At 45.6% G+C, this 27,958-nt stretch overlaps 2 protein-coding genes across 4 annotated transcripts; both read left to right on the top strand.

Annotated features, from left to right (window-relative positions):
* The first annotated feature begins 388 nt into the window (after positions 1 to 388).
* LOC111978878 (somatostatin receptor type 5-like) lies at positions 389 to 3,112 on the top strand. The gene is made up of 2 exons (XM_024009117.2): positions 389 to 869; positions 952 to 3,112. Exons 1-2 carry the CDS (start codon positions 463 to 465, stop codon positions 1,604 to 1,606), a joined length of 1,062 nt encoding a protein of 353 aa, XP_023864885.1. The 5' UTR covers positions 389 to 462; the 3' UTR covers positions 1,607 to 3,112.
* A 4,743-nt stretch (positions 3,113 to 7,855) lies between these two features.
* LOC111979709 (GTP-binding protein REM 2) lies at positions 7,856 to 27,958 on the top strand. Of its 3 annotated transcripts, none has more exons than XM_024010380.2 (6): positions 7,856 to 8,348; positions 9,962 to 10,277; positions 10,947 to 11,020; positions 21,169 to 21,346; positions 24,258 to 24,614; positions 25,773 to 27,958. In XM_024010380.2, exons 1-5 carry the CDS (start codon positions 8,337 to 8,339, stop codon positions 24,581 to 24,583), a joined length of 906 nt encoding a protein of 301 aa, XP_023866148.1. In that variant the 5' UTR covers positions 7,856 to 8,336; the 3' UTR covers positions 24,584 to 24,614; positions 25,773 to 27,958. The 3 variants fall into 3 exon arrangements, with proteins under 3 accessions (XP_023866148.1, XP_023866149.1, XP_070305185.1); XM_024010381.2 differs by having other exon boundaries at positions 24,258 to 24,619; XM_070449084.1 differs by having other exon boundaries at positions 24,258 to 27,958.

Raw genomic sequence — 27,958 nt, 5'->3', positions numbered from 1 at the left:
CCAGAGAGAAAGAGAGAGAGAGAGATAGAGACAGAGTACATGTCGCCACACAAAATGACATCATGTCTGCTCTCAGGGGAAGCGGCACAGGACTGACACAGACTGTTCAGACTACCCATCAGCGTTGTGTGTCTGAACGAGATGACTTGGCCTGCCAGCCTGGTTCTGAGTCATCCCAGCCTGGTTCTGAGTCATCACAGCTGCCAGTTTAAGGGGAGGCCCAGTGAATTATGCAGGCAGGTGATTCACCAACTCAGCACCAGACAAACATAAACTATTAATAGATTAATAATAAAAGGGATATAATAACATAAATTATTAAAACATCTTATTCATCCCTCAAATCAATTTGTGTGCCTTTCTAATTATGTGCATCCCTCTTTCCCACCTTCCTCTCTCAGTCCATCCCCAACGGGAGCAGCTAGATCATACTTCTGTTTCCTCCATCCCTCTCCCACCACCATGCCGGCCATAGTGAACCTGCTCTTCAATACGGTGTCTACCAACACCACCATCTCCTTCTCCCTGGTGCTGCCTCTGGTCAGCGTCCTCTCCCTCCTGGTGGGGGTCGGAGGTCACCTACTCATGTGGCTGGTGCTGATGCGTAACCCTCGGCGACGCTCCAAACCTAGCTCCGTGCTGCTCCTCAACTTGAGCCTGGCTGACATGGGCGCCCTGCTCACCCTGCCCTGCGTCCTACTCAGCGCCAGCTCCCAGGACTGGCAGCTAGGGGGCGGTATCTGTGTGCTGCTGGGCTTCATGACCTCCCTGACGGCCGGAGTGGATATATTTAGTCTGGCAGCCTTGTCGGTGCTCAGGTACCGCATAGTGGCCCCACCTGCTAGACCGCCCGCCAGTCCCACACAAGTGTGAGTACGGAATTAAACCATTCATCTGCACACATTTAGGCCCACCTCAGCTATGTAACCTCCTCTCTCCCCCCTCTCTCAGAGCCGGCATCGTGGCAGTGATCTGGTTAGTCTCTGTCACCATGGCCCTTCCCAAGGTCACATACATCCAGTTTGACAGTGGCTGTACATGGTCTGTGGGGCGTGGCCAGTGGCTGGGCTTCCTGGTGCCAGCCTTCCTGGTCTACTACGTGGCTCCGCTCCTCTGCATTGCCCTCAACTGTGGCCTCATCATCACCCATCTCCACCGCTGCCGGGGTACGCTGACCGCAGACCGCCGCAACAAGAAGGCCACGGCGCTCCTGATTGGCTCCACACTGGTCTTCGCCATCAGCTGGCTGCCCTACTACGCCCTGGAGTTTGTCAATGTCATGTTCCCTTACGTCAGCTTCGTTGCCTCGCCTATCAGTCAACAACCCTCCTCCTCCCTCAACTCGTCCGCGTCCCTGTCCCCACCCACAGAGGGGGACACGGAGGTGTCTCTCCTCTGGGAGGTGGCATCCCTGTCGGCCATCTTGTTGGTGTGTTTGGCGCCCTGCTGGAACCCGCCCCTCTACTTCCTGTTGTCTCGCCCGGCGGTGCGTCAGCTCCGTGCCCTCCTGCCGTCGCTGAGGAAATGCTTGGGAAGCCTGCGACCACCTATCACCCCCGCGCCACCACAACGTTTTCCTCACCTCCGCCCTCTTCCTACTTTGTAACTACACACCACACCTTGCCACTCAGGCTGATCCAGTGAGATGAACACGCACGCACAAACGCACACACGCAATTATTCAACAGATTGTGATTACATACACTCAGTGTACAAAACATTAGGAACACCTGCTCTTTCCATGACATAGACTGACCAGGTGAATCGAGGTGAAAGTTATGGTCCCTTATTGATGTCACTTGTCAAATCCACTTCAGTCAGTGTAGAAGGGGAATGGGAGGAGACAGGTTAAAGCGTCATAAATGTGAAGGTGTGTCATAAAAGCAGAGGCTTAGAATCTTACAATCTTAGGTTTCGCCTTGCAAGTGTCACTTAGCAACTCATACTCCTCACACATAGAGGAATCAAATAAAATCAAATTGTATTGGTATCATACAAATGGTTAGCAGATGTTTAATGTGAGTGTAGAGAAATGCTTGTGCGTCTAGTTCCGACAGTGCAGTAATATCTAACAAGTAATCTAACAAGGAGAGACTAGGTGGGGGGCTGGCAGAGAGACGGAGAGGATAAGAAAAGGAAGAGAGCATAACCAAGACACAGATTCAAGGGTCCTGATCAAGCGGCGTGTGTGTGTGTGTGTGTGTGTGTGTGTGTGTGTGGGGAAAAAATTACATTAATGAAGGCAAAAGGGGGTGAAATATTGTTAGTGTTTCTCCCACAGAGAAAACAACAACATGATTGACAGGTGAGACCCATTTATGCCATTAGTAATTGAACAACATGGTTAATATTCTAAACATGCCTCCCAAATAGGGGAGAGTGAGGTATGTTGAGCCATTTTTTACACTCAGCATCACTACATCAATGGAAATGTAGTATTCCTTCAACAACAAAAAATACCTATATATTTCAGAATGTTGTCTATCCCTGGAAATAATCATGTACACATAACAGTTTTAAAAACATAGCTTGCCCTAAAAATAGGGACAGGGTAAGCCTTGGGGTAAGTGGGTGATGTTGTCTTGTGACAGTGGGTGGTAGTGGTAGGCCTGGTAAGTTTCATTCTTGGAATGAGGGTGTGGTATATTGTATATCTTAAACGTACGCCTACATTCAGATATAGATGCCTCTGTTCAATATCACTTACTCTCCCATATCTTTTCCAGTTGTCGGGGACAGGGATGATGTTTCGATGTGCCAATTCGTAGGCATGTTCTCTGCATTTGAGACTACTAAGCCCATGAAACTGGTGTGCAAAATACTCGATACGTTTAAGCAATCTCAGACTCCAGGTCATCAGATAAGACCTTGTGTGCTACTCTATCGTAGCCTCTCTTTCGAAGAGGTACATGTTTGTTTTTTTTGCAGTAACTTCTTTGTGGTTGTAATATTGCAAATGGCCGTGGCAGTTTCAGAACGAAGGACGTCGTCTTCAATTGCATGCTGTGCATAATCTTAAGGGGAAAATATTGTGTTTTAATTTACAGTATAAGAGTTAAGAGCTATGAATCCAGTGTTCATGTGACTGTTCAATACGTAAACAAAAGGAAAAATAAAATGTGCCTTTGAATGTATTATTGACTAAATAAACTATTCTAAATCTGTTTGAAATGTTACTTTCGAGACTGGCTTGCACATAACACATATTTGTCATGCTTTATACATTGGAGTTCTCTCTAAACCAATCCAGGCCAGTAACCTTTTGGCCATTCCACTAGAACAGTGTTCTCTCTGGGGATTTGAACCAGCAACCCACTGTAACAGCTCATTTCCCCTCCACTCCATCTCACTTCAGGGACCTACACTGCCCAATATATAGGCATGACCTATCCAAGCACTGCATATAGAATCAACTGAAATCCCTGTGGAGCTTTCAATGAACACAGAACAAGATGGCAGTAAAGTGAGCAGTGGATAAGGAAGATATACAGCATATAGCACAGGAGGCCCCTTAATTAGGGAGGACGGGCTAGTTGCAATGGCCGGAGCGGAATCAGTGGAATGGTATCAAGTACATTAAACACACGGTTTCCATGGTTTCCAGCTGTTTGATGTCATTCCATTCACTCCATTCCATACATTATCATGAGCCGTCCTCCCCTCAGCAGCCTCCTGTGGTATAGAGAGTGAGGTTGGTGTTCAGAATAAAATAAGAACTCCCCTCTAGTAGCTAGGTTCTGTATTACATCATATCCACTGGTTTACTGCAGGAAATATAGACCCATAACCCCATTACTAAGCCCTATGACAGACAGGCAACACACAGAGGACAGACACACACACATAAGCACTTACACGCACACAAGCAAGAACGCGCATGCACACACAAACAGCATGTCATATAGGCTATTTGAGGGCTTTCAGTCGGCATGGTAACCTTGATGAAAGACTACCTCGACTTATGAGTGCTGATAGAAAGTGTCTTGTTTTTATCTGGAGCTTGAACAAAATCACCTGTATTTTCCAGGGACAGGAGGAGCAATCCGATCAACACGCGTGGGTCTGTTCTAATAACACAGCACAAAGGGCATCCCATCTATTTAAAGTGGCTTGGTTTGACAAACAGAGGTAATTGGATTTGAATGTTAGGCAATTCATATGGAGAGACAGCAAAAGTCTGTTAACATTCATTGGGAAGTTCAAATTCATTGGGGAAGATTGGAATCACTTGAACTCCCGGCTGATTAGATAGGCTAATCGGTTGTTTTGCATCAGGCTGAGAGAGTGCGTGTGTGTGTGCGTGTGTGTGTGCGTGTGTGCGTGTGTGCATCAGTGTACGCGTGTGTGCGCTTGGCGTGCGTGTTTCAGTTGCACTGAAATTCAGTCTAACAGCGCAATGACATGGAAAACGTACTTACAAACAGGGCCAGCTCCAGGCATAAGCGACATAAGCTCAGTCGGGGTCTTACTGTTGAGAGTTAGAATAGTAGAATACACAAGGTGCAAGTTCAAAATTCGGTTGTGTATTAGCAGTTTTTCAGCAGTCACTCAATTAGCCATGTCAGCTAACAATTTCTAGATGGGTAAATTAGTCTAGCCAGTTATCTAAACTTGTTGCAATCATGGACGAATAGCGACCGGGCCCAGGGGCCCTGACCTCCAGGGGTCCTGACCTCCAGGGGTCCCCTGTTGATTTTGTTATCTCTCATTCAGATATCATTCATTCAATCAATAAAATGTATTTATATAGCCATTTTTACATCAGCAGATGTCACAAAGTGCTTATACAGAAACCCAGACTAAAACCCCAAACAGCAAGTAATACAAATGTAAAAGCATGGTGGCTAGGAAAAACTCCCAAGAAAGGCAGGAACCTAGGTTGAAACCTAGAGAGGAACCAGGCTCTGATGGGTGGCCAGTCCTCTTCTTGCTGTGCCGGATGGAGATTATAAGAGTACACAGCCATTAAGGCCAGATTGTTCTTAAAGATGTTTAAATGTTCTTAGATGACCAGCAGGGTCAAATAATACTCAAAGTGGTTGTAGACGGTGCAACAGGTCAGTACCTCAGGAGTAAATGTCAGTTGGCTTTTCATAGCCGAGCATTCAGAGGTCGAGACAGCAGGTACGGTAGAGAGAGAGAGAGAGAGAGAGAGAGAGAGAGAGAGAGAGAGAGAGAGAGAGAGGGAGAGTTGAAAACAGCAGGTCAGGGACAAGGTAGCACGTCCATTGAACAGGTCAGGTTTCCATAGCCGCAGGCAGAACAGTTGAAATTGGAGCAGCAGCACGAACAGGAGTCATCAGGCCAGGTAGTCCTGATGCATGGACCTAGGGCTCAGGTCCTCCAGGAGGGGAGGGAGAGAGGGAGAGAGGGAGGATACTTAAATTCACACAGGACACCAGATAAGACAGGAGAATTACACCAGATATAACAGACTGACCCTAGCCCCCCGACACATAGACTATTACAGCATAGATACTGTAGGCTGAGGCTGAGACGGGGGGGGGGGGGCACACACTGTGGCCCCGTCCGACGATACTCCCAGACATGGCCAACCAGGCAGGATATAACCCCACTCACGTTACCAAAGAACAGACCACCAACTTACTACCCTGAGACAAGGCTGAGTATAGTCCACAAATATCTCCTCCACCACATGAGCCCGAGGGGGCGCAAAACCAGACAGGAAGATCACATCTGTGACTCAACCCACTCAAGTGACGCACACCTCCTAGGGACGGCATGGAAGAGCACTAGTAAGCCAGTGACTCAGCCCCCGTAATAGGGTCAGGTGCAGAGAATCCCAGTGGAGAGAGGGAGGCCGGCCAGGCAGAGACAGCAAGGGCGGTTCGCCGCTCCAGCGCCTTGCCGTTCACCTTCCTACCCCGGGGACAGACTACACTCAATCATAGCACATACTGAAGAGATGAGTCTTCAGTAAAGACTTAAAGGTCGAAACGGAGTCTGTGTCTCTCACATTGATAGGCAGACCATTCCCCCAAAATGGAGATCTATAGGAGAAAGCCCTGCCTCCAGCTGTTTGCTTAGAAATTCTAGGGACAATAAGCAGGCCTACTTCTTGTGACCATAGCGTACGTGTAGGTATGTACTGCAGGACCAAATCGGAGAGATAGGAAGGAGCAAGTCCATGTAATGCTTTGTAGGTTAACAGTAAAACCTTGAAATCAGCCATATCCTTAACAGGAAACCGTTGTGGAAAGGCTAGCACTGGGGTAATAAGATCAACTTTGTTGGTTCTAGTCAAGATTCTAGCAGCCATGTTTTGCACTAAATTAAGTTTATTTAGTGCTTTATCCGGGTAGCCGGAAAGTAGAGCATTGCAGTAGTCTAATCTAGAAGCGACAAAAGCATGGATTCACTTTTCTGCATCATTTTTTAACAAAGAGTTTCTGATTTTTGCAATGTTACGAAGATGGTAAAAAGCTGCCCTTGAAATATTCTTGATAATTTCGTCAAAGCAGAGATCAAGGTCCAGAGTAACGCCAAGGTCCTTCACAGTTTTATTTGAGACAACTGTATAACCATCCAGATGAATTGTCAGATCCAACAGCAGATCTCTTTGTTTCTTGGGACCTCGAACTAGCATCTCTGTTTTAAAAGTAAAACATCTGCACCCATCCACTTCCATAATGTTCAATCACCAATCTGAATTGTGACCACCATCCAACAAACTCACCATGAGAAAAATAGATTGGCGAGCTGGGATGAACAGAGAAAATTGCAGTCATTTCAGTTTAGTCACAAATCTGCCCAATTTGTCACTTGACCCCTCTAACCTATTTCAGCTGGAAACATGCTGTACGCTATTGATAATCCGAGCAGCCCATTAATATGGAGCAGGCAGAATTTTGTCAGGCTGAGCTTGCCGTTAATGAGTGCAGTTATCTCAGTGATCCGTCTGCACTGTGATTCTCTCACACACACGGCTCTCGCTCTGATTGCTTGATGAGACTTAATTAAAGTCTGCAGATTAAAGCTCAGCTCCACAGGCCCATTGAGGAGTGCTAGCTCGTCTCCCAGTCCCCATTCAGTCCTCATTCAGTCCCCATTCAGTCCCCATTCAGTCCCCATTCAGTCCTCATTCAGTCCTCATTCAGTCCTCATTCAGTCCGCATCAGTCTTCCTCTAACCAGTACATGCTACCTAGCTGCCACTGAGGTTGGGGCCCAGACAGAGAGATAGACAGATACAGGAAATGTCTTTATCAGCAACGTGAGTATGTAACAATCAACCACAAGGAGCGACTAGGGCTCTTGTTCATTATCCCCGGGGTGTAGTGAGTGTGTTGGAGGTGGTTCAGTGAAACGTTGTTCATGTGATGAGTAACTTAACCTCACCTGAGACCTATACAGACCTGTGTTAGCTCCCAGAGAAAATGCCTGCAGGCTTTAGCTTAGTGGGCTAATACAGTCTTAAGGTACATAGACAACCCGGTCTAATAACCAGCCAGATACAGGATCATCACAGATACAGGGTGAGTCATGGGAGTACAAACCACTATAAGGTTATAAGGTCATGGACAGACCCTTGTAGTTAAGCCCCTGAATGACACAGTCATAAATACTATGATCGTAAATTGATGCAGCTTCTAACATCCAACGGATGAGAACCAATAGGTTCATATGATTTCACAGTCACCATATCAGAGCAATTCCCTACATTCAGATGTTGCTTGGAGCATGAAAACGCTATTCCATTTCCATCACAAACATTCTTCAGAAAATTGTACTTTGCCTCCCTCTAGCGGCTCGAGCAATCAACGGCTGCAGATTGTTTTGGGAGAGCGGTCAGGTTGTGCCTGCTTTTTTATGCATGAGTAATGCCGGCAGTGACAGCCAAGACTTTAGTCAAGGACGCGGCCCTGATGCATATTTATTATAGTAAAATAGAGAAAGAGGAGAGAGAGAGAGCAACTCAGGTACACACTGGAGCGCATTATTGGGCGTGGGACAAGAGGAGGGGATGAGGAGGGGGCGTGCTAAAGGTTTTTTTTGGTGCGCGAGAAAAGCCGCTTATTCATAACACCCACAGAAGCAGGTGTAGGGCAGGCCACCTAGACACATGCGTTGCATTGTTCTTAAATTAAAATCTACACATCGAGACCAAGGGGTTTCCGGAGGAATTAATTGCACCGGGAAATGGTTTCGCAATGTTAATTGACATTAGATGCGCTTCTTTTGTTCACCCGCATCTATACTTCCCGTTGTGACTGTCGAGACACACTAGTTAGGTGCGATCGCAAATGACTTGACATAGATAGTGGTGGTCGCAGTTAAACACTTTCTTTCTGAAAAATAGAGGAAGAATTGAACACGATGACTGACCAGGTAAGGTGACATACCTTTTTCTTCCAGCATCACCTCGCTGTTTACGTGCGCCAAACGTTTTCTTTAAGTTCAGTAGGAGATATTGAATTATTACACACAATTGCGGTGTAGGCTACACATCCTCTTTAGTGGAAAGACTCAAGAAAAGAGCCTCGCAATAAGTAGGCTAGCATTCTAGTAGCACGCTGGCACTTTGTTTATGTTCACAACTCACTCCATCCCCCTCGTCTGTCGTCTTCAAAACATGCGGACACTCAGTTGTGAAATGTACAGTATGTAGGACCTACATCAATTAGTCTTTTTTTTCTGTTTTTTAGAATAAATGTATCTAATTAGTGTTATTATTATTATTATGTTGCAGTATAATTACTCTAAATGTGAAATTCCAACACTGCAATTGAAATGTGAACACCAGTGGGTGAAATAATAGTGGGCCTAATTTATTGCACTTTAGGGGAAACACCATAGCAGCCTAGAAGCAAGAGTAGGCTAATTGATGTTCTACAGTGATAATATTAATATAGAAATATAGCAACACAGCATTGCCTTTACTGTACTGTAATAATTGTTATTGCCTCGTTGTCTGTGTTTTACTGTTTACCCTAGTTATCACCTGTCAGTCAGTCCGGGTGAGATTAACTGATGACATGCTCCCCTCACCCTTGTCACACAATCTTCTGTGTCTTTCTTTATCCCTCCCCTGCTTCTCCTTGACCATGATTAATTAATTAGACCCTTTCAATTAGTCTAATTGGTTATGTGGCTGAGTCCAGCAGTACACTCTCTCTCCCTGTGTGTCACTGAGAGGAGTGGAGCTTCTCACTCAGCCACAGGCACACCTGCTCCTGGCTGGTTGCTGGCTCAGTGTGAGTGCTCCACCTAGACTAATTGCTGTATTAATATTGATGGAGGTCATCTGACTGACCTGGTGCTGTATACACACAGAGCGCTCCCAGCAATGCTTTTGTTTAAGGCGGACTGTTGGCAGTGTTCTCCTAAGTGTTATTGTTGAAATCAGAGGGCAGTGAAGTCTCTATACTGTGTGTGTGTGTGTGTGTGTGTGTGTGTGTGTGTGTGTGTGTGTGTGTGTGTGTGTGTGTGTGTGTGTGTGTGTGTGTGTGTGTGTGTGGCATGCAAGGATGGGAGGGAGGAGGGGTCATAGACATTCATGTTTTGACCTATTTTCTGCTAATGCATCCCAGAGTCCCGTCAGTCACTAAGCTGCACAGCAGGGTTTCCTACCGCTACACAGATGATTCAAATAATTAAAGGTGGGTTATTTGAATCAGCTGTGAAGTCATAGGGGATGGCGTATGGGAAGTCCTGCTGTACAGTACCACCCCTTTTACATAGTATATTACCTCTCTCTCTGATCTCTCTCTGTCTCTTGCTTCATCTCTCTCCCTCTCACACACACACTCTCTCTTTCTCTCTCTCCCAGTCCTTGTCTCCGTAGTAGAAGGCCTACTGTATCAACTATTTTTGTCACATGTAACACTTCCTCTCCTGTGTTAACATGCTCTCAGCTTCATTCGCATGAGGGTCATGTCCATTGGGGTGCGTACTCACTACCTTTCCTGTCTTTTACTCACTGCCATTCTTGTCTCTCTCAGTACAGTATGTTTCTCACCACCGCTCCCCCTCTGAGAAGAGGAAGCACACCTCTACCAATCAAGCACCAGCTGAGGCGGGAGGAGGCTGTATCAGAGGACCATGACTGGATACCAGGGATTGACGAACCGGCCACGCTGCCAATCAGTGACGCACTTTGCCGGGATGAATCATTTAGTCAAGCGCCGGAGGGGTATCATGGGAGTGCTATAAGGATCGTACTACTTGGGCAGAATGGGGTTGGAAAATCAGCACTCTCTCTGGCCCTGGCTGGACTGTCAGACAGCTCACTATCTGTGGACTCTGAAACAGCCTGTGGTAAAGTTATTCTGTGGTGTGTGTGTGTCGTGCGTGCTTGCGCGTTGGAGTGTGTGTGCAGTGTGCACATTGTATCTACTTTATGTCAATTACCTAATGTCAGCTGCCACAAAAGAGCAACACCAATCTGAGTCGTGATATTGAAAGTTACTTTTCCCATTTGAGTGCACTCAAGGCTGAGCGATAACAAGACCAACCACCATTCGTCAGCACTGTGTGTCATTATGCTGTCTTGAAGGTCAGGGTAATGATAACACCAGTCTTGGGCCAAATACTCAATCAATCAATCAATGCACCAGAAAAGTGATGGGCACACTGCTCTGTAGGAGGTGCTGCCAGAGACATGTCATGAAGAGGCAGTCCACACAGGATGTAGATCCTAGGCTGCTTGGAGAGTCGAGTTGTTTTCTAGTGTTTACCTCTTTCTGTAACCTCAATGTTTTTATGTGGGCCACCCTACTGTAGTCTACAATAACCTTGTTCCAGATCTGGGACAACTCCTCAGGCTGTCATTGTGTAATACCAGGTATGGGCCCAGGTTAACTGGACCAGTCAAAATGGGCTGAATGACTCCCTGTACTGTATATTCACCTCAAAGCATTTATGAGCTTGTGTTTTGAGTGTCACTATGTTGACGTGTGTGTTTGTGACGAGCATGTTTGTTTCCAGGAGAAGGCTACGAGCGCACGGTGTCAGTTGACGATGAGGAGAGTTCAGTCATCATTTATGACAACTGGAAACAGGTGAGCTATTTGTGGCACACTACACTGCCTGACTTTCTATTCATGTGTATGTGTTGTACCACCTCTCCATACTGTCTTGTCTTGGTCGGTCTGTCTCTTTCTCTCCGAATGCAATTCACTTTGCCTGTATTCCTGTTCACGCTGCTGTATTTTAAATGGAAAAGTCGTTTTTTCGAGATCTTTCAAATGCCAGGAAGAGTGTGTGGGTGCGTGCGTAGGGTTGCAGAATTCCGGGAACTTTAAATGAAAATCCTTGGGCTTCCAGAAATGCTGGTTGGAGGGTACCGGATTTCCAATTTATTCCCTCCTTATTCTGGGAATTTATTGAAAGTTGAAAGAATTTTCCAACCCTACTTGTGTGTGTGGCCACCTTGAGGCAGTGGCAGACAGGTTTTTATATTATCCCTTTTTATTTAAAAAATGGTAACTTTTACAAAAATGTTTAATTGCTTTCATTCCTGTGATTTGATGCAGATATTTGTAGGGCGGTCATGCCAGTTCTCTTCATTTACCTATTACAAACGGCATGAATGTGTGCAATCCTCTCTATAGGCACAATTTGAATGAGATGTTTTGTCGTATTCAGTGAATTTTAATGAGGCCAGAGGAGCACAGCTGCTCTAAGGCTCATCTGTGTTATGTGGTGTGTGTGTGTCACTGAGGATTTCATTATGATGAAGTACACTGTAATAGTTTAATATTAACCATGTAATGGCCTTCTGTGATGATGGTACAGTCAGTGCAGTGCTATGTATACAGCCACGTGACCTAGGGCTCAATTCAATCCGTATCGTGGAAGTTCCGCGCTATAGCACGATTGGAATTTTAAAGGTAATTTCTGTCATATGTAGCGTTTACCGTGAATGCAGACTCTGCGAACGCGGGAACATTGCCTTTACATTTCAATTGCGCTATAGCACTGAACTTCTGCGAATACGGATTGAATCGAGCCCCTAGTCTGTCTCTCTACCAGAAGTCCAGAGCCCTATGGTTTGAGGAGTTAGCTACGTAACTTTTGTCAACTCGGGATAGCAGGTCTAGCTCAGGGCTGACTCCATTTATCCTGAATGAAGTTGTCTGAGCCGAGAGTTGAGCGCCAATAAAATCAGATTCCGTCCCTCTCGCGAAGATTGCGCCATCTTCCCCTTCATTTGAGGAAGACGAGCGATTACATATTTTATTAATCACACGTTTTAAATTTTTTTTTAATAGTGTTGTTAAAATGCCTATCACATTACACATTTAGTAAAGACAGAATGCATTTGAAACTTCATGCACAGTACAACTTTTGTATGACTTAATACAACTATTGTATCGATGGGAAGAAAGAGAGGGGAAGGTGCATTGCTAAGCACACAAGACGGCATTAACCTTTTGACTGCAGTGGGCTAAATCAGGGTCACACAGAGTGATTCTTGGTAGTCTTAAAAAATCTACTTTGGAACAAAAGTATACGCCTCACTCACATGGTTATGGGCTTTAAAAAAAGAAACCTGTACCATGTCAGATCTAGAGTTTAAATATTACATTTTGAATCCCAATATGACACGTTATATACATCACAGAAGACTGGAATATGACAAAACTGTTTGACATAGAAACACTAGATTTGATTAACTATGCAATTATGAAAAGTATTCATGACATTCCACCCATGAGGCCACTAGATGGCGCGTTTGGTCATTGACTGCAGGAAAGGGATCTACCAATAAGTAATAAAATAAAGAAGGCCCTTAAAGCCTGTTTCACACACTAGCCTGCTGAATTTGCAAGATCATTGTTCTTTCACTTAGATTTTGGCACTGACTCGCTCATGGATTGAAGGTTCAGCATTGTCTCAATGAAGAGTTTGGCGTTCAACTAGCCACGTGCGACATGCACACGCAGCTACAAGCGATAGGTGGATGAGCAATATCCACCATCGTAATATGGATGAAGCCTTAGCTGGAATGTGAAGCTAACTGAAGCTGACTACCTTTACAAAAACCCTCAGTAGATCTAGCTTGCATTGTAGGATACCCCTCAGGAGTCCTCCTTGGTTTACTGAGTCTGAATTATTTAAACCTAGCTCAGGGGAACTCCATTTAAAGGCATTTCTCAATATCTTTCACTTCTTTATAACTGTCTGATCTCCCTTTCTCCAGTACCTCTCTCTCTTTCTCCTCACTATCTCTTCCCAAGTTGACCTCTTTCCTACAGCTGTGTTGTCATCTCAAAATCCATCTCCCCCTCTTTTCTCACGCCCCCCTCTCTTTCGTGTTCTCCCTGTCATACTCAGAACTGACCCCTTTTTTGTTCAAGTTAACTCTCTCTGAAAGTCAATTACATTTGTTATTCTCTGCGTGCTAATGCAAGTGCTGGTATTAAGCCATGGCAACATAAGCAAGCCAGCGGGATTTGGAGCCGCTCCAGCCCAGCAGCAGCAGAGAGCGAGAGGGGACTGGACCAGCTCCCTCTCCCCCAACACACACTCATAGACACGTACGCACGCACACACACACACGCGCACTGTCACTCAAACACACCCACCCACACCCTCCTTTCCCTGCTTATGCTTGCGCCACGACAAGCTGCCCATCAAATCAAATGACCCTTGACACTGACAGGAGCAGCAGAGTAGAGCAGTGTGTGTGTGCAGTGTGCAATGACCCCAGAGGATTTTGACTAGCTCCCGAGTCCCTAGCTAGTCCCCTTATCCATGGGTGCCCCACCCTCCCCAGGTTACCATGGTGACCAGTGGACTGAACAAATCCCCCCTCATGGGTCAAATCATGTAGAAGCATTGGGCTACAAAGCTTCTGGCTCCCCGGGGAAAACACTGGTTTTATTATAGCTTCATGTACAGTACCTCTTCATAACCAAGCTAATTATAGTCAACAAATAGATAACTACTGTATATTGTTCCTTGATTCCCAGCTGATTCACACCAGCTGCTACTCAAGTTGCAGCTTCCATGTCAAAGCAACCGAGTCTCACACTAGGCAGCCCTCACAGCCACATCATCACAGAAGATTTTACTGCGTACACACACACACACACAGCGGCTCTCCGAGTTTCTCTTCAGCTAGCCATGGGACTTGGAGTGCTGTTGACGTCAGGCAGAAGAATGGCTTAAATAAGTCATCCAGCTTCCTAAAATAGCCAGCGCATGCTTGGCTGTGACCTGACCGGCCGAGGATTTCCTCTGTACATGTTACATTTATTGTACCGTTGGTCGTTCTGTGTACACCACAGCCAATCAGCCACCATCTATCATGGTCAATGGGAGGAGCCAAGGTGTTTTGATGGCTCTGGGTTGACTCTCTAGGACTTCCTCTCTCTAATAACAGGCTAGTTTCACCTGTATTCACCACCAGGCTTTCTCCATGCTGGAGGGCTGAGCCAGCTGTGAGTGAATGGATCTCAGTGTGGAGCCATTAATTACTACACAAGTCAGCCTCTCAAAATACACTGTCTGTCTGCAGGAGGTGTCCATAATTATTTAATAACTATTAAATAGTTATACTAGAAAATCCTGGATGGACTCTGAGGTCAGTTGTAGTAAGCCAGTATTTACGCTACATTACCAAAAGTATGTGGACACCTGCTAGTTGAACATTTCATTCCAAAATCATGGGCATTAATATGGAATTAATTTGCTGATATAACTGCCTCCACTCTTCTGGGAAGATTTTCCACTAAATGTTGGAACACTGCTGCGGGGACTTGCTTCCATTCAGCCACGAGCATTAGTGAGGTTGGGCACTGATGTTGGGCGATTAGGTCTGGCTCGCAGTCGGCGTTCCAATTCATCCCAAAGGTGTTTGATGGGGTTCAGGTCAGATCTCTGTGCAGGCCAGTCAAGTTCTTCCACACCGATCTCGACAAACCATTTCTGTTTGGACCTCGCTTTGTGCACGGGGGCATTCCAACTTGTAAGTCGCTCTGGATAAGAGCGTCTGCTAAATGACTTAAATGTAAATGTAATTGTCATACTGAAACAGGAAAGGAAGTTAGAAGCACAGAATCGTCTGCAATGTCGTTGTATGCTGTAGCGTTAAGATTTCCCTTCACTGGAACTAAGGGGCCTAGCCCGAACCATGAAAAACATCCCCAGACCATTATTCCTCTTCCACCAAACTTTACAGTTGGCACTATGTATTAGGGCAGGTAGCATTCTACTGGCATCCTCCAAAACCAGATGGTGAAGCGTGATTCATCACTCCAGAGAACGCATTTCCACTGCTCCAGCCGACACTTCGCATTGTGCATGGTGATCTTAGGCCTGTGTGCGGCTGCTCGGCCATGGAAACCCATTTTATGAAGCTCCTGACAAACATTTATTGTGTTGACGATGCTTCCAGAGGCAGTTTGGAACTCGGTAGTGAGTGTTGCAACCGAGGCCATAAAATGTGTATGCGGTTCAGCACTCGGTGGTTCCGTTCTGTGAGCTTGTGTGGCCTACCTCTTCACGGCTGAGATGTTGTTGCTCCTAGCCGTTCCCACTTCACAATCACAGCACCTAAAGTTGACTGAGGCAGCTCTAGCAGGGCAGAACTGACTTGTTGGAAAGGTGGCAACCTATGACGGTGCCACGTTGAAAGTCACTGAGCTCTTCAGTAAGGCCAATGTTTGTCTGTGGAGATTGCATGGCTGTGTGCTCGATTTTATACGTCTGTCAGCAATAGGTGTGGCTGAAATAGCCAAATCCACTAATTTGAAGGGGTGTCCACATACTTTTGTATATATAGTGTATTAGCGGTTTTGTACGGAGACGAGGATGTGTGTGGTTTTTAGATGGTGTGTTTATTTGTGGAGGGCTTTTTGGTGTGTAAAATTGTATTTTCTAGTAAGAATTTTGGGATGTGTTTTATGTCTATATTGAGAGGTCAGTGTACAGTGGTGTGTACAGGTATTTGTGTGGATATATTTGTCTTTACAGTGGTGTGTATATTTGTTAGACTGCACTGTTGTGTATTTATGTAGACAGGTCATTCTGTTGTTCTTTGTGTGTGTGTGTAGACTGGTTGTTGTGACCGGCTGTTGTGCATTTGTGTAGACTGGTCATTCTGCATTTGTTTTTGTTTGTGTAGAGAAGTCGGTCTGCATCGTTGTGTATATTTATCAGTCTCTTGTTGTGCGTATTTGTGTAGTGAAAGATCAGTCTATATCGTTGTGTATTTGTGAAGGGAGGCGGCAGTTCTGCGGTGTTGTGTGACGAGGTCAGTTTGTGGCGTTGTATATTTGTGTATGTAGAGCAGTCTTATGTGTGTCTGTATAGAGCGGTCGGTATCTATTGTTGTGTGTGTGTGTACGGCCGGAGCTGGCCTCTATAATGTCAGCCCGGAGGGGTGTGGTGCCTCTGCAGCCCCAAGAAACCAACTCAGCTCCACTAAAGAGTTACATCCAATTATCAGATTTTGACTCCTCAACCAGAGGAAGGTCTCTGGGCCAATCTATCTCCGCTCCTCTCTCTCTCCCGCTCCATTCATCTTTCTCTTGATCTATTTAATTCTGTCACTATTCTCTTGTGGTGCTGGACGATCTGGACCCTGGACTGATTCTTTTTTTCGTCTTCTTTAAAGAACGACTGAACTTTCTAATTTGGCCTTGTTTCCAAGCTTGGTCATTAAGAAATGCTAGCGGCCATAACTGAAGCCAGAGAGGAAGAGGCGAAGCGAGAGGGTTTACTCCGCCCCAAAATCCTGTTGAGCAGATCATGAATTATTAAGCAAGTGAGGAGTTTTTATATGGGCGGCAATGAGAAAGTCGAATTTAGTCACGCTTACGTCAGGCTTATTTGATCTAATAGAATTTTCGTAATGCTTAGGTTGTTACGAGGGTATTGACATAAGTGTGATGCACATGACATCCCGGCGACCTTGAGGAAAAAACACTTTATCAGAGTTGTCCCTGTTGAAATTCGAGAAGGTCTATCCATATTCATGAGGCTAGCATAGCATCTCACTCTCCGTTGAATACAGGTGGTTGATGTCAACACCCCCCTCATCAAATATTCAAAAAAGTATTCAAATAACGAGATGTGTCAACCAATCCAAAAGAGAGGAATTGGCGGGAGCTTGAGAAGCATCTAGTCATTATATCCAATGTCACTGCTGAAGCCAAACGAGTTGTCTTACGGGTGTTTGATGTGGGTGTTTCTTGGGTTTGTCGTTGCCATTAAATCACAACAAACAAGGACGGTAGTGAGTACAGTGAGGTAAGGTAATCTAAGATAGCTTTGTTATGGAGAGAACAAAGTTTTGAAGTTGAGGACCTTTCCCCTCCTTACTATCTCGCCATCTCAAGATGGTCAGCTACATTTGAATCATTTATCTGATTATCCTGAGCAATTAGCATTAAGTGCCTTACTCAAGAGCACATCAACAGTATTTTGACCTAGTCGGCTCAGGGATTGAAGCCTTGGGTTACTGGCCCAACGCTCTTAACCGCTCATCTACCTGCCGCCCTAATTCAGTTCTATTTGTAGGCTAAAGCCTGCGCTGACTTGGTGTTTAGCCAAGCTGACAGCAGCTAGCTAGCATAGCTTGATGATAGCTGCAGGGTCAAAAGCTTCAAGTTCCTAAGCGTGCACATCACTGAGGACCTGAAATGGTCTCGCCACACCGACATTGTGGTGAAGAAGGTGCAACAGCGCCTCTACAACCTCAGGCGACTAAATAAATGAGTCATGGCCCCTAAGACCCTCTGCAGACGCACCATTGAGGGCATTCTGTCGGGCTGCATCACCCCCTAGTATGGCAACTAGTATTTTTGTTACACTGTTTATACACACACCGCATATGTAAACTCAGCAAAAAAGGAAATGTCCATTTTTCAGGGCCCTGTCTTTGAAAGATAATTCGTAAAAATCCAAATAACTTCACAGATCTTCATTGTAAAGGGTTTAAACACTGTTTCCCATGCTTGTTCAATGAACCATAACCAATTAATGAACATGCACCTGTGGAGTGGTCGTTAAGACACTAACAGCTTACAGACGGTAGGCAATTAAGGTCACAGTTATGAAAACTTAGGACACTAAAGAAGCCTTTCTACTGACTCTGAAAAACACCAAAAGAAATATGCTCAGGGTCCCTGCTAATCTGCGTGAACGTGCCTTAGGCATGCTGCAAGGAGGCATGAGGACTGCAGATGTGGCCAGGGCAATAAATTGCAATGTCCGTACTGTGAGACGCCTAAGACAGAGCTACAGGACGGACAGCTCAATGTCCTCAAAGTGGCAGACCACATGTAACACCTGCACAGGATCGGTACATCCAAACATCACATCTGCAGGACAGGTACAGGATGGCAACAACTGCCAGAGTTACACCAGGAACGCACAATCCCTCCATCGGTGCTCAGACTGTCTGCAATAGGCTGAGAGAAGTTGGACTGAGGGCTTGTAGGCCTGTTGTAAGGCAGGTCCTCACCAGACATCACCGGCAACAACGTCCCCTATGGGCACAAACCCACCGTCGTTGGACCAGACAGGACTGGCAAAAAGTGCTCTTCAATGACGAGTCACGGTTTTGTCTCACCAGGGGTGATGGTCGGATTCGCGTTTATCGTCGAAGGAATGAGCGTTACACCGAGGCCTGTACTCTGGAGTGGGATCGATTTGGAGGTGGAGGGTGCATCATGGTCTGGGGCGGTATGTCACAGCATCATCAAACTGAGCTTGTCATTACAGGCAATCGCAATGCTGTGCGTTACAGGGAAGACAACCTCCTCCCTCATGTGGTACCCTTTCTGCAGGCTCATCCTGACATGACCAGCATGACAATGCCACCAGCCATACTGCTCGTTCTGTGTGTGATTTCCTGCAAGAATGGAATGTCAGTGTTCTGCCATGGCCAGTGAAGAGCCTGGATGTCAATCCCATTGAGCACGTTTGGGACCTGTTGGATCGAAGGGTGTGGGCTAGGGCCATTCCCCCCAGAAATGTCGGGGGAACTTGCAGGTGCCTTGGTGGAAGAGTGGGGTAAAATCTCACAGCAAGAACTGGCAAATCTGGTGCAGTCCATGAGGAGGAGAAACACTGCAGTACTTAATGCAGCTGGTGGCCAGACTGTTACTTTTGATTTTGATCCCCCCCCCCCCTTGTTCAGGGACACATTATTCCATTTCTTTTAGTCACATGTCTGTGGAACTTGTTCAGTTTGTCTCAGTTGTTGAATCTTATGTTCATACAAATATTTACGCATGTTAAGTTTGCTGAAAATAAACGCAGTTGACAGTGAGAGGATGTTTTTTTTTTCTGAGTTTATTTATATACTGGATTCTTGACAGCTCTCTCTAATATAACTACTGCTGTACATACCATTCTTAGTTTATCTTGTGTAAATCCCCCTGGTGTCATATGTATAGATTGCATTTTGATACTGCTGCTATTTGGATTTGTTAATTGGATTTGTTCCTGCCATTCTTGATTTCTTGCCTTTTTTTCTTTGTAATTTTCTTTACATTTTAATTGTTTGACATTTGACTGCATTGTTAGGAGCTAGTAACATAAGCATTTCACTGCACGACTTTAACACCTGCTAAACTGTGTACGGGACCAATACACTTTGATTTGTAAAGACATGTTACTGTGGAAACGGTATCAACTGCCAGTTAAATGCCCGGTCTTGAGTCAGCGCAGCTGTCCTACAACACAATATGCTATAACTGGCTAGTTTGGTCTCGAGACTGACTTCATGACCAAAATGATCCTATATACACTTTGTAGTAAATGTTTACACACCAATAAATGTTTCTGACTCATCCATGCCACATAGACCATTTTCAAGAGGAAAAGTTGGTTTTTAGGGTTAGTTTCTCTTTAATCCCAGTCCCTGTTTGTGTTCCGGGAAAGGGTGTGTGTGTGTTTTAGATGTTATGAGATGAGATTTCTGAACTGATTTCCAAGTTCAGGCTGTAAGCTGCTCTACTTTGAGCTCTGATAACTCATCTTGTTTTTTGTAAAGAAGTGGCTTTAGGGCAAATAGATTTATAGTGCTACAGAGTTTATAGTTTGACACAGGAGGAGAATACAGGCAATGACACTGTCTGGGAGGCATTTATAAAGCAATTACATTATATTATACATGTCACGTTGCTGTTGACGGCTTTTACTCAGGAGTTGAATAATATATGGTGACATACGCTAAGTGACAAGTTAACTGACTCTCACAAGCTCGCCTAATGTTTATGGGTGTGTGCATGTGAGAGGGTAGTACACGTGTGTGTACTCGCACGTGTGTGTGAGGCGAAGGCTGTGTGCCCTGACAGATGGCCTGGGCCGCAGCAGTGAAACAGAAGAGAGAGGAGCTGACTGACTAAAGGAGGACAAACAGTGTTGAGTTAGCAAGCATCCCTCTGATGGAAAGCCCTTTTACGTTGTCACAGTTACTCTGGAGTGCTCTCCGTCATGACGCCGCCAATCGATCTGTGACGTGGCCGTGTTTCTCTTCGCTGCTTACAAAGATTAGTGTCTGTCTCTCCCTCCACAAAGCCTGGTAGTTCTGCTCCCCCTCCCCCTCCTCGTCCCCCGCGCCCAGCCCAGAAGGTGACAGGTGGCCAGGCTCACTTCCGCGCCACTAGCTCCCCTCTCCTCCAGAGAGAGATGGAGTGGGTTCCGGAGACCATGGATTTCCTGCTGTGGGGGTGCAATCCTCTTTGGCTCGTGGGGAGCTGTGAATTTTTCAGGCGGAGACTCTCCAGAGGGCTGAAATTCGTCTTCAGGGTCGTGTGGATGTAGGGCACACAGACAGAAACAGACACAGGCAGACATGGCTGGCTATGGTGGGTTAGGAGAGGGGGGAAGGCAGCTCCTCTCCTGTGTGCCTGAATGAATCTGAGAGGCCTTTCCTTCAGAGCCAAAGCATACTATAAAGGCCATGACTAGAGGGAGGGAGACATTAATGGAAGCCCAGTGAAACAGTGTTTCAGTGGGAAGAGGACACTGCTAAAAGGGTCAGAAGCCAGTTCACAAGGGCAACGTGTTGTTTTGGAATTGGGACAAAGCCCCTGTCAGTCCACTCAGCAGAGTACGTAAATACAAAAATGCACACTGAAAAGTTTCTGTTTTGGAGATGAGGTTTTCATCCGACAGTGACGAAGTGTGTATCATTGTCATTAATGTCTCTCTCTGTGTGTGTGTGTGTGTGTTTTGGTGTTTGTAGGACCTGTCCACTCTGCAGTGTGAGGTGGTTGTCCTGGTGTTCTCTGTGACAGACAGGAGAAGTTTCCACCGCACCGCCCAGCTCCGCCTCATCCTCAGGGAGTCGCTGCCCCACACTCCCATCATCCTCGTGGGCAACAAGAGTGACCTCGTCCGCTCTCGGGAGATCAGCACAGAGGGTAGGGAGGACGCCCTCGTTATACTGTAAAACACACTCCATTGTCACTCGGGAGCCCAGAGTGTTTTATAATGTACCTCCTATCAATCTACTGGTCTCTCCTTTCCACCTTGAACCACCATTCTCATGGGGATCTTGTACAATGCATAGAGATGCAGTATTGCATAAAAATGGATGCAGTACATACTTAGTCGATGCAATGAACACGCCCCCCTCCCCCACCCTTTCCCAACCATTTTCATTTTAAAACCGGCAGTGCCTCGTAACACTCAGCACAGCATGGCTCCCTCGCTTTCCTATGAATATTGGTTTCTGCTTTCTACCCTTTTCCTCTGTCTGTCTTTTGTCATGGCCCACCTAATCTGGGCCTCTGTATTATGCCATTTGTCACCTATAACTATGTTTCCATTTGAGAGCCAGAGCCAGTTTATCTGTGATCACCAAAAATCAATTCCTGGCTGCTGTGAGGAGCATTATGGGAAGATAAATGTTTTCCATTGCAATCTCCTTGTGGGAGAAAAATGGACCCATGTAATTGTTACCGAATGAAACCATAAGCACCAGTTTGGCGCGGCGATTCACTGCGAAATGGCTTCCAGTGGATTGAAAAGCACACATTCTCTAGGGCCAGGGAATTAGGTTGGCTACCTTTTTTTTTTTTTTTTTTTTTTTTTTTTGTTTCTGCGAACCATTGTTCCATTCTGACATGATGCACAAAGTTGATTCTGGAACTACATGAATCTATTCTAGTGTAAATGCCTATGTCTATATCTCTGTAACCTCGTCCGTAATTAGAATGCAAAACTCATAGTCACATAGCCTACAGTAATCAACAGAAAATAGGACACCGACCCCCCCCCAGTTGTTGTTTTCCTTTTATTATTATTATTATTATCCCATCATACCTGTTCACAATTAAAGCAGTGACCTCTAACTACTTTTATAAACTGGGTGGTTCAAGCCCGAATGCTGATTGGCCCACTGAACCCGAATGCTGATTGGCCCACAGCCATGGTATATCGGATCGTATACCATGGGTATGACAAAACATTTGATTTTTACTGCTCTAATTACATTGGCAACCAGTTTATAATAGCAATAAGGCACCTCGGGCAACTCCGCATTGCGTTGTGCGTAAGAACAGCCCTTGCCGTGGTATATTGGCGATATTGCACACCTCCTCGGGCCTTATTGCTCAAGTATACGTGTTTATGGACACGTAGCTCTCCCTCCTATCTCATCCCCTGCAGGGTTACTTCAGCTGTGTGCCTCGCCTCCTGTTCTGTGTTGTTTTTGGAGGCTTCCCCCACTTTATTTGGATGATCTCTCTAGCGCACAGGGCTATCACTATCTTAACGTGTGTGTGTGTGTGTGTGCACGCCTTTCACGTGTACCTCTGCCAGCACGCACACACACACACACACACACACACACACACACACACACACACAGACTCGCACTTAAAAGTACCAGCCGGCAACCACATTCTCACACCTCTCCCTACCCTCTGGGTGGTGTGGGTGACACTGCTTGTGCTGTGTGGAAAGCTGTGATGAGGGGGATGAACCGGGAGGAGAAATGCCTGGAGAAATGTCCATGCTACAAGGGCTGGTGCAGGAGTATGTGAATAAAAGTGATTGAGTGGGGATGGTTGTGTGTGTTTTGTGTGGGGGTGAGACCTATTGTTTTGGGTGAAATCTTAATTTTTTTTTCAGTATAGGTTGTCTAGCCCACCATAAGACGTGGAAGGGTGTCTGTGTTGTGCATGAACTCATGCTCAGTCATGGGTTCAGCATGCAGTCAGAGAGATCGACAGAGATAAATAGAGAGAGAGGGGAAAGGAGAGAGGAGGGTTGTTCTTAGGATACTGCTCCTTACCCATGTACTCAGCATATTCCCCATCTGAGAGAACTGCAATAGTAAAAATGCTACATCTCTCTTACCCTTGCATTCTGACAGGCCTTTGGTATCCATCTATCTATGGTATTCTGAGTCCTGACTCCCTGGCTGATATTTAAGCATGAGTAAGGAAGTGAACTTGCCTGGCTGGTGGACAACTCATCATTCATATTCTGTTTGCGGTTGAGATTGGTGCCGGTCATAAAATGTATTGATGGAATCGCGGTGACATTTCTTTCTCCTGTCACAGTACACAGTATGTTATTCATTCATTTTCCAAGTGAGGGTGAAGCCGTACCGTCTTTGATTACACAATGTCGTTGATTGATATCTGATCGAGCTGCTCTTTGCATGTCGTCGTTGACTCATGACAACCTCGTCTCCAAAACAGAACATTTTCAGGAAATGTAACCTCAGAAGCTATTGTAAATACATGTTATTGGTCAATAAATGTCAAACAAAAAAACGAAAATTGGCACCAAAAAAATTGTTACGAGGTTGTCATCATACTGTGTGCTGTTTAGTCTGTATTCTCTTCCTCCTTTGAGTGCAGGGACAATCTTATTCTCTCGCGCTCCCTCTCCACCCCCTCTCTCCCGCTTTGTCGCTGCACCTCTCTCCCCCTCTCTCGCTCACCTTACCTTGTCGCATCCCTGCTCTGGGAGTCTGCTGTTGGAGTGCTGTGAGGGACACAGAAGCCCTGCTGAGTCATAGAGAACAGTGGCCAACCCTCACATCTCCTCCTCCACGCCAGCCAGCCACTGCCACCGCTACACTATGTTCTCATGTTGCTCTCATCTCATTGTGGCTCATCCCTGCCTCAGCTCAGCTCCAATTCAATGTTATTTTCATTTCACTCTCATCAGGTTGAGACTCCATTCAATCAGTTATATGTAGTAGATATTAGGATAAGCCCAGCTGATCTGATCAGATTTGTTCCTTTCCACTAAACATGACTTATCATGGTATCTCTATTCTCTACATCCCCACCCCTCTATCTCTCCCTGTTCCAGAGGCCCACTCCAGTGCCATGATGTATGAATGCCAGTATCTGGAGCTGTCTGCCTCCCTGGACCATGGTACCACCGAGCTGCTGGAGGGAGCGGTGAGGGCTGCCAGGGGAGACTGCGTTGGGCCGGGCTGGACGGAGGGGGACCCTGGGGCGGGGCGCAGGGAGAGTCTGACCAGCAAGGCCAAGCGCTTTCTGGCTGGCCTGGTGCCGCGGTCCTACGGCCGAGGAGACCGGGACAGGGGTCAGTACAGAGAGATGAGCAGACACCGGGGCAGCAAGATCCTCCGACAGAAATCACGCTCCTGCCATGACCTCAGTGCCATGTGACACATCAGACGGACCGAGATAGAGAGAGGAGGTGAGGTGTGTGAAAAGGGGAGGGGGAAAAATTGAGGAAAACAGAGATGAGTTATGGAGGGAAAAACTGGGACGGGGGATGGTGAGAAGTGTAGCAATGGAGAGGGAGGGGCCGTTAGAAATGAAGCTGCACCTTAGGGAGCGAGAGTGCGAGAGGTGAAGTCATTAGAATAGCAGGATGAGATGAATACTAGTCGACTCATTATGCAATGTAGAGGGGGGGGAAACAGTCACATTGGAGAAAGAATCAAGAAAAAGGGGTTTGGAAAATGATTGTGCAAGCAGGAAAATAATGAGTGTCAAATAAACACACACACACACGAGGCACGCACTGTCTAATTATGTAGAGACTGATAGAGATCTAACGTAGACCTAGGGCTGTATTCAATCTGGATCGCTGGAGCGTTTCAGATTGCGCGCTACAAAATGTATTGGTCATTTCCGATTGAGCCGACAGATGCAGCGCTTACCGTGAATGCAGTCTCCGCTAACGCGATACGGATTGAATAGAGCCGACTTATATAGTCCCTGTTTTAAAAGCATGTTGTTACACAGTGAATAGAGTTGCAGAGAGAGAGGACTTGCCCCCGTAGGCTCATATAATAATAACAATGTCTTGTATTCCCATATTGGCCGGTAGCTACAGTATACTGACCCCCCCCTGTGATCTCCAATGCAAGGCCCTTTATAAAAGCCTCATCCATACACTTTTTATACTGTGGGTTCAGAACAGATTTCATGTCGCTGCATAATCCCTTTAAATCAGGTATAGATTTGGGATATTTTTTTTCTACAGCAACCCCACAGAGAAGAGAACTTGGTTGGAGCGGGTCATGTTACAGTAGTTATTCTGAAAGTAAATGTAGACTCAGGTCTTGCGGTTATATGAAATCTGGCCACCTATCCCACTACACTCACCTTTACACTGACTCCATGGTAAACATCCCTGCACTCAGTTATGATCCTATAATAGGGTCTGGAGTTTTTCCTCACCAGGAAAAACTCCAGGCCCTACCTATATATGCAGCTACTGCAGAGCCTAGCGATAAGTAAATAGCTCTAAATGAAAAGAAGCAATACTTGTAACTAGGGCCCAGAGTTTTTCCTGTTCACATGACTTGAAAACCTAACCAGGGAAAACTCTGGTCCCTATGTGCAGACACAGACTGGCAGAACCCACTCAACTAACTCCTGGCTGAGTCCGAGCACGTTGGGTTGCTACAGGAAGACCGACAAAGATGAGGGTTGAGGAGATGACGAGAGACTCAACTACCTGTGGCTGTTTCATGTTATATTGTTTTTTTTTTACCTGCTGAAATTGTATACACACACTACATACATACAGGACATTTGCATATACGGATAACTACCAAAATAAAGGAAACACCAAGATAATAGTGTCTTAATAGGGCATTGGGCCACCACGAGCCGCTAGAACAGCGTAAATGCGCCTTGACATAGACTCTACAAGTGTCTGGAACTCTATTGGAGGGATGTCACATCGTTCTTCTACGAGGAATTCCATAATTTGGTGTTTTGTTGATGGTGGTGGAAAACGCTGTATCACTGATCTTGGTAGCCAAAATAATAGTAGCCAAAATAATGGTCATGTATAAAAATGTGCATTTTTATACTAGCCCAATGTTGTAGTTGAGTCACTAAACCTGTGAGGTCGAGTCTTGAGTCCCTATGGCTGAATTCGAGTCCGAGTCACCAATGGTCGAGTTACGTCCAATTTATAATAGGTCTTATTATGCAAGTATTTCTAGTCACCACCAGATGGCAGTATATTGCCACTCCCTCATGTGGAAACCCAACTAATGTACTATTCATCACTACCTCACAATTTCTACTCAATACCTGTGTTTCACTACTTATTTACTACATAAATGAATGGTATGTCAGGCTCTCAACTACTTTTTTTGTTATCGCCCACTGACATTTGTGTAGGTTTTTTTATTGCAGAGTGAACTGAAGGGAGACTGGCTATGGGATACAGGGCGGAATTTGAGAGGGTAGAGCAAGATGACAAATTCAAAGACGGCCTACGTTTCTATAGTCTAGGAGAGAGAGAGACAAAGAGCTGGACTGTTTTACTATTAAACTCAATACTATTGTTTTCAATTTGGTAAAGCAGACAGAGCTAAATAGTAGGCTGGTGGTTACAGGGAAGCAAGAGACACTTGCGCGATGTGTAGCCTATGAGCGGAGCCTGAGCGGAGCCAGAGCGGAGCCTGACTGCCCACAAACATCGCTTGCTCCCCCGCAGCTCACAAGCTGATGCCTCCCACTGCTAGAGAGCAGAATCCTCGCTGCTCTGCACACCTAGTGCCACTTATATTCTGCTTCTCATAGTAGCCTATCCAGTCCAAGTGCAAAGTTACAAGAAGGCGAGTCCAAGTCAACAATGGCATCCTGGTCTCAGATCATTTTGTGTTATTCTATATGTAAATCTGAGACTCCCCATTTAGTATGCTATGTTACGTTTCATATGGTATGTATTAATTTTTGGATGCCCATCCAATTCATATGATATGTTACGAATTCCAATTTGTTGTGGCTAATGTTAGCTAGCTGGCTAATGTTAGCTAGGCTATGAGTTAGGGTAAGGGTTGGGTTAAAGGGTTAAGGCTATGGGAAGGGTTAGTTAACATGCAAAGTAGCAAGTCGTTCAAGTTGCTAAAATGCTAAAGTTGTCCATGATGAGATTCGAACACACAATCTTTGAATTGCCAGACTTTTGCGTTATGCACCCACCCATCCACCCCGACCAATCACCGTCCTTTCATTTTTGCCTTAAGTAACCTTCTGTCTCATGTAACCATACCTAACATATCATACTAATTTGAGTGTCTCAAATTTACGTTTACTTTGTTACGTCTAGTCTATGAGACCAGGCTGCCAATGGTCGAGAAGTTGAGTCCAAGTCCGAGTCACCAATGGTCGAGTCCAAGTTGAGTCACAAGTCATGAAAATCGGACTCGAGTACTACAACACTGACCCTAAGCATGATGGGGGATATTAATTGCATAATTAACTCAGGAACCACACCTGTGTGGAAGCACCTGATTTCAATATACTTTGTATCCCTCATTTATGTAAGAGTTTCCTTTTATTTTGGTAGTTACCTGTACATGAACTACCATAGAACAGAGCATTACTGTGGGGGCTGGCCACACAGGCAAACACAACAATAAGCGTTCTGGAAACGTTGCTTGGATGTCTTGTCAGCGTGTGGCAACTACATTGACATACATTAGCTACATATGCTCACTCATTTGTCACTGTCTATTATTACACACTCTTGTCTTTCGAAAGATAATAAATTCATTTTGTTTGACGTCA

This window comes from Salvelinus sp. IW2-2015, linkage group LG19 (assembly GCF_002910315.2).
Source record: "Salvelinus sp. IW2-2015 linkage group LG19, ASM291031v2, whole genome shotgun sequence".
Classification (NCBI taxonomy): Eukaryota; Metazoa; Chordata; class Actinopteri; order Salmoniformes; family Salmonidae; genus Salvelinus; species Salvelinus sp. IW2-2015.
This window is presented reverse-complemented; position numbering and strand designations above follow the sequence as displayed.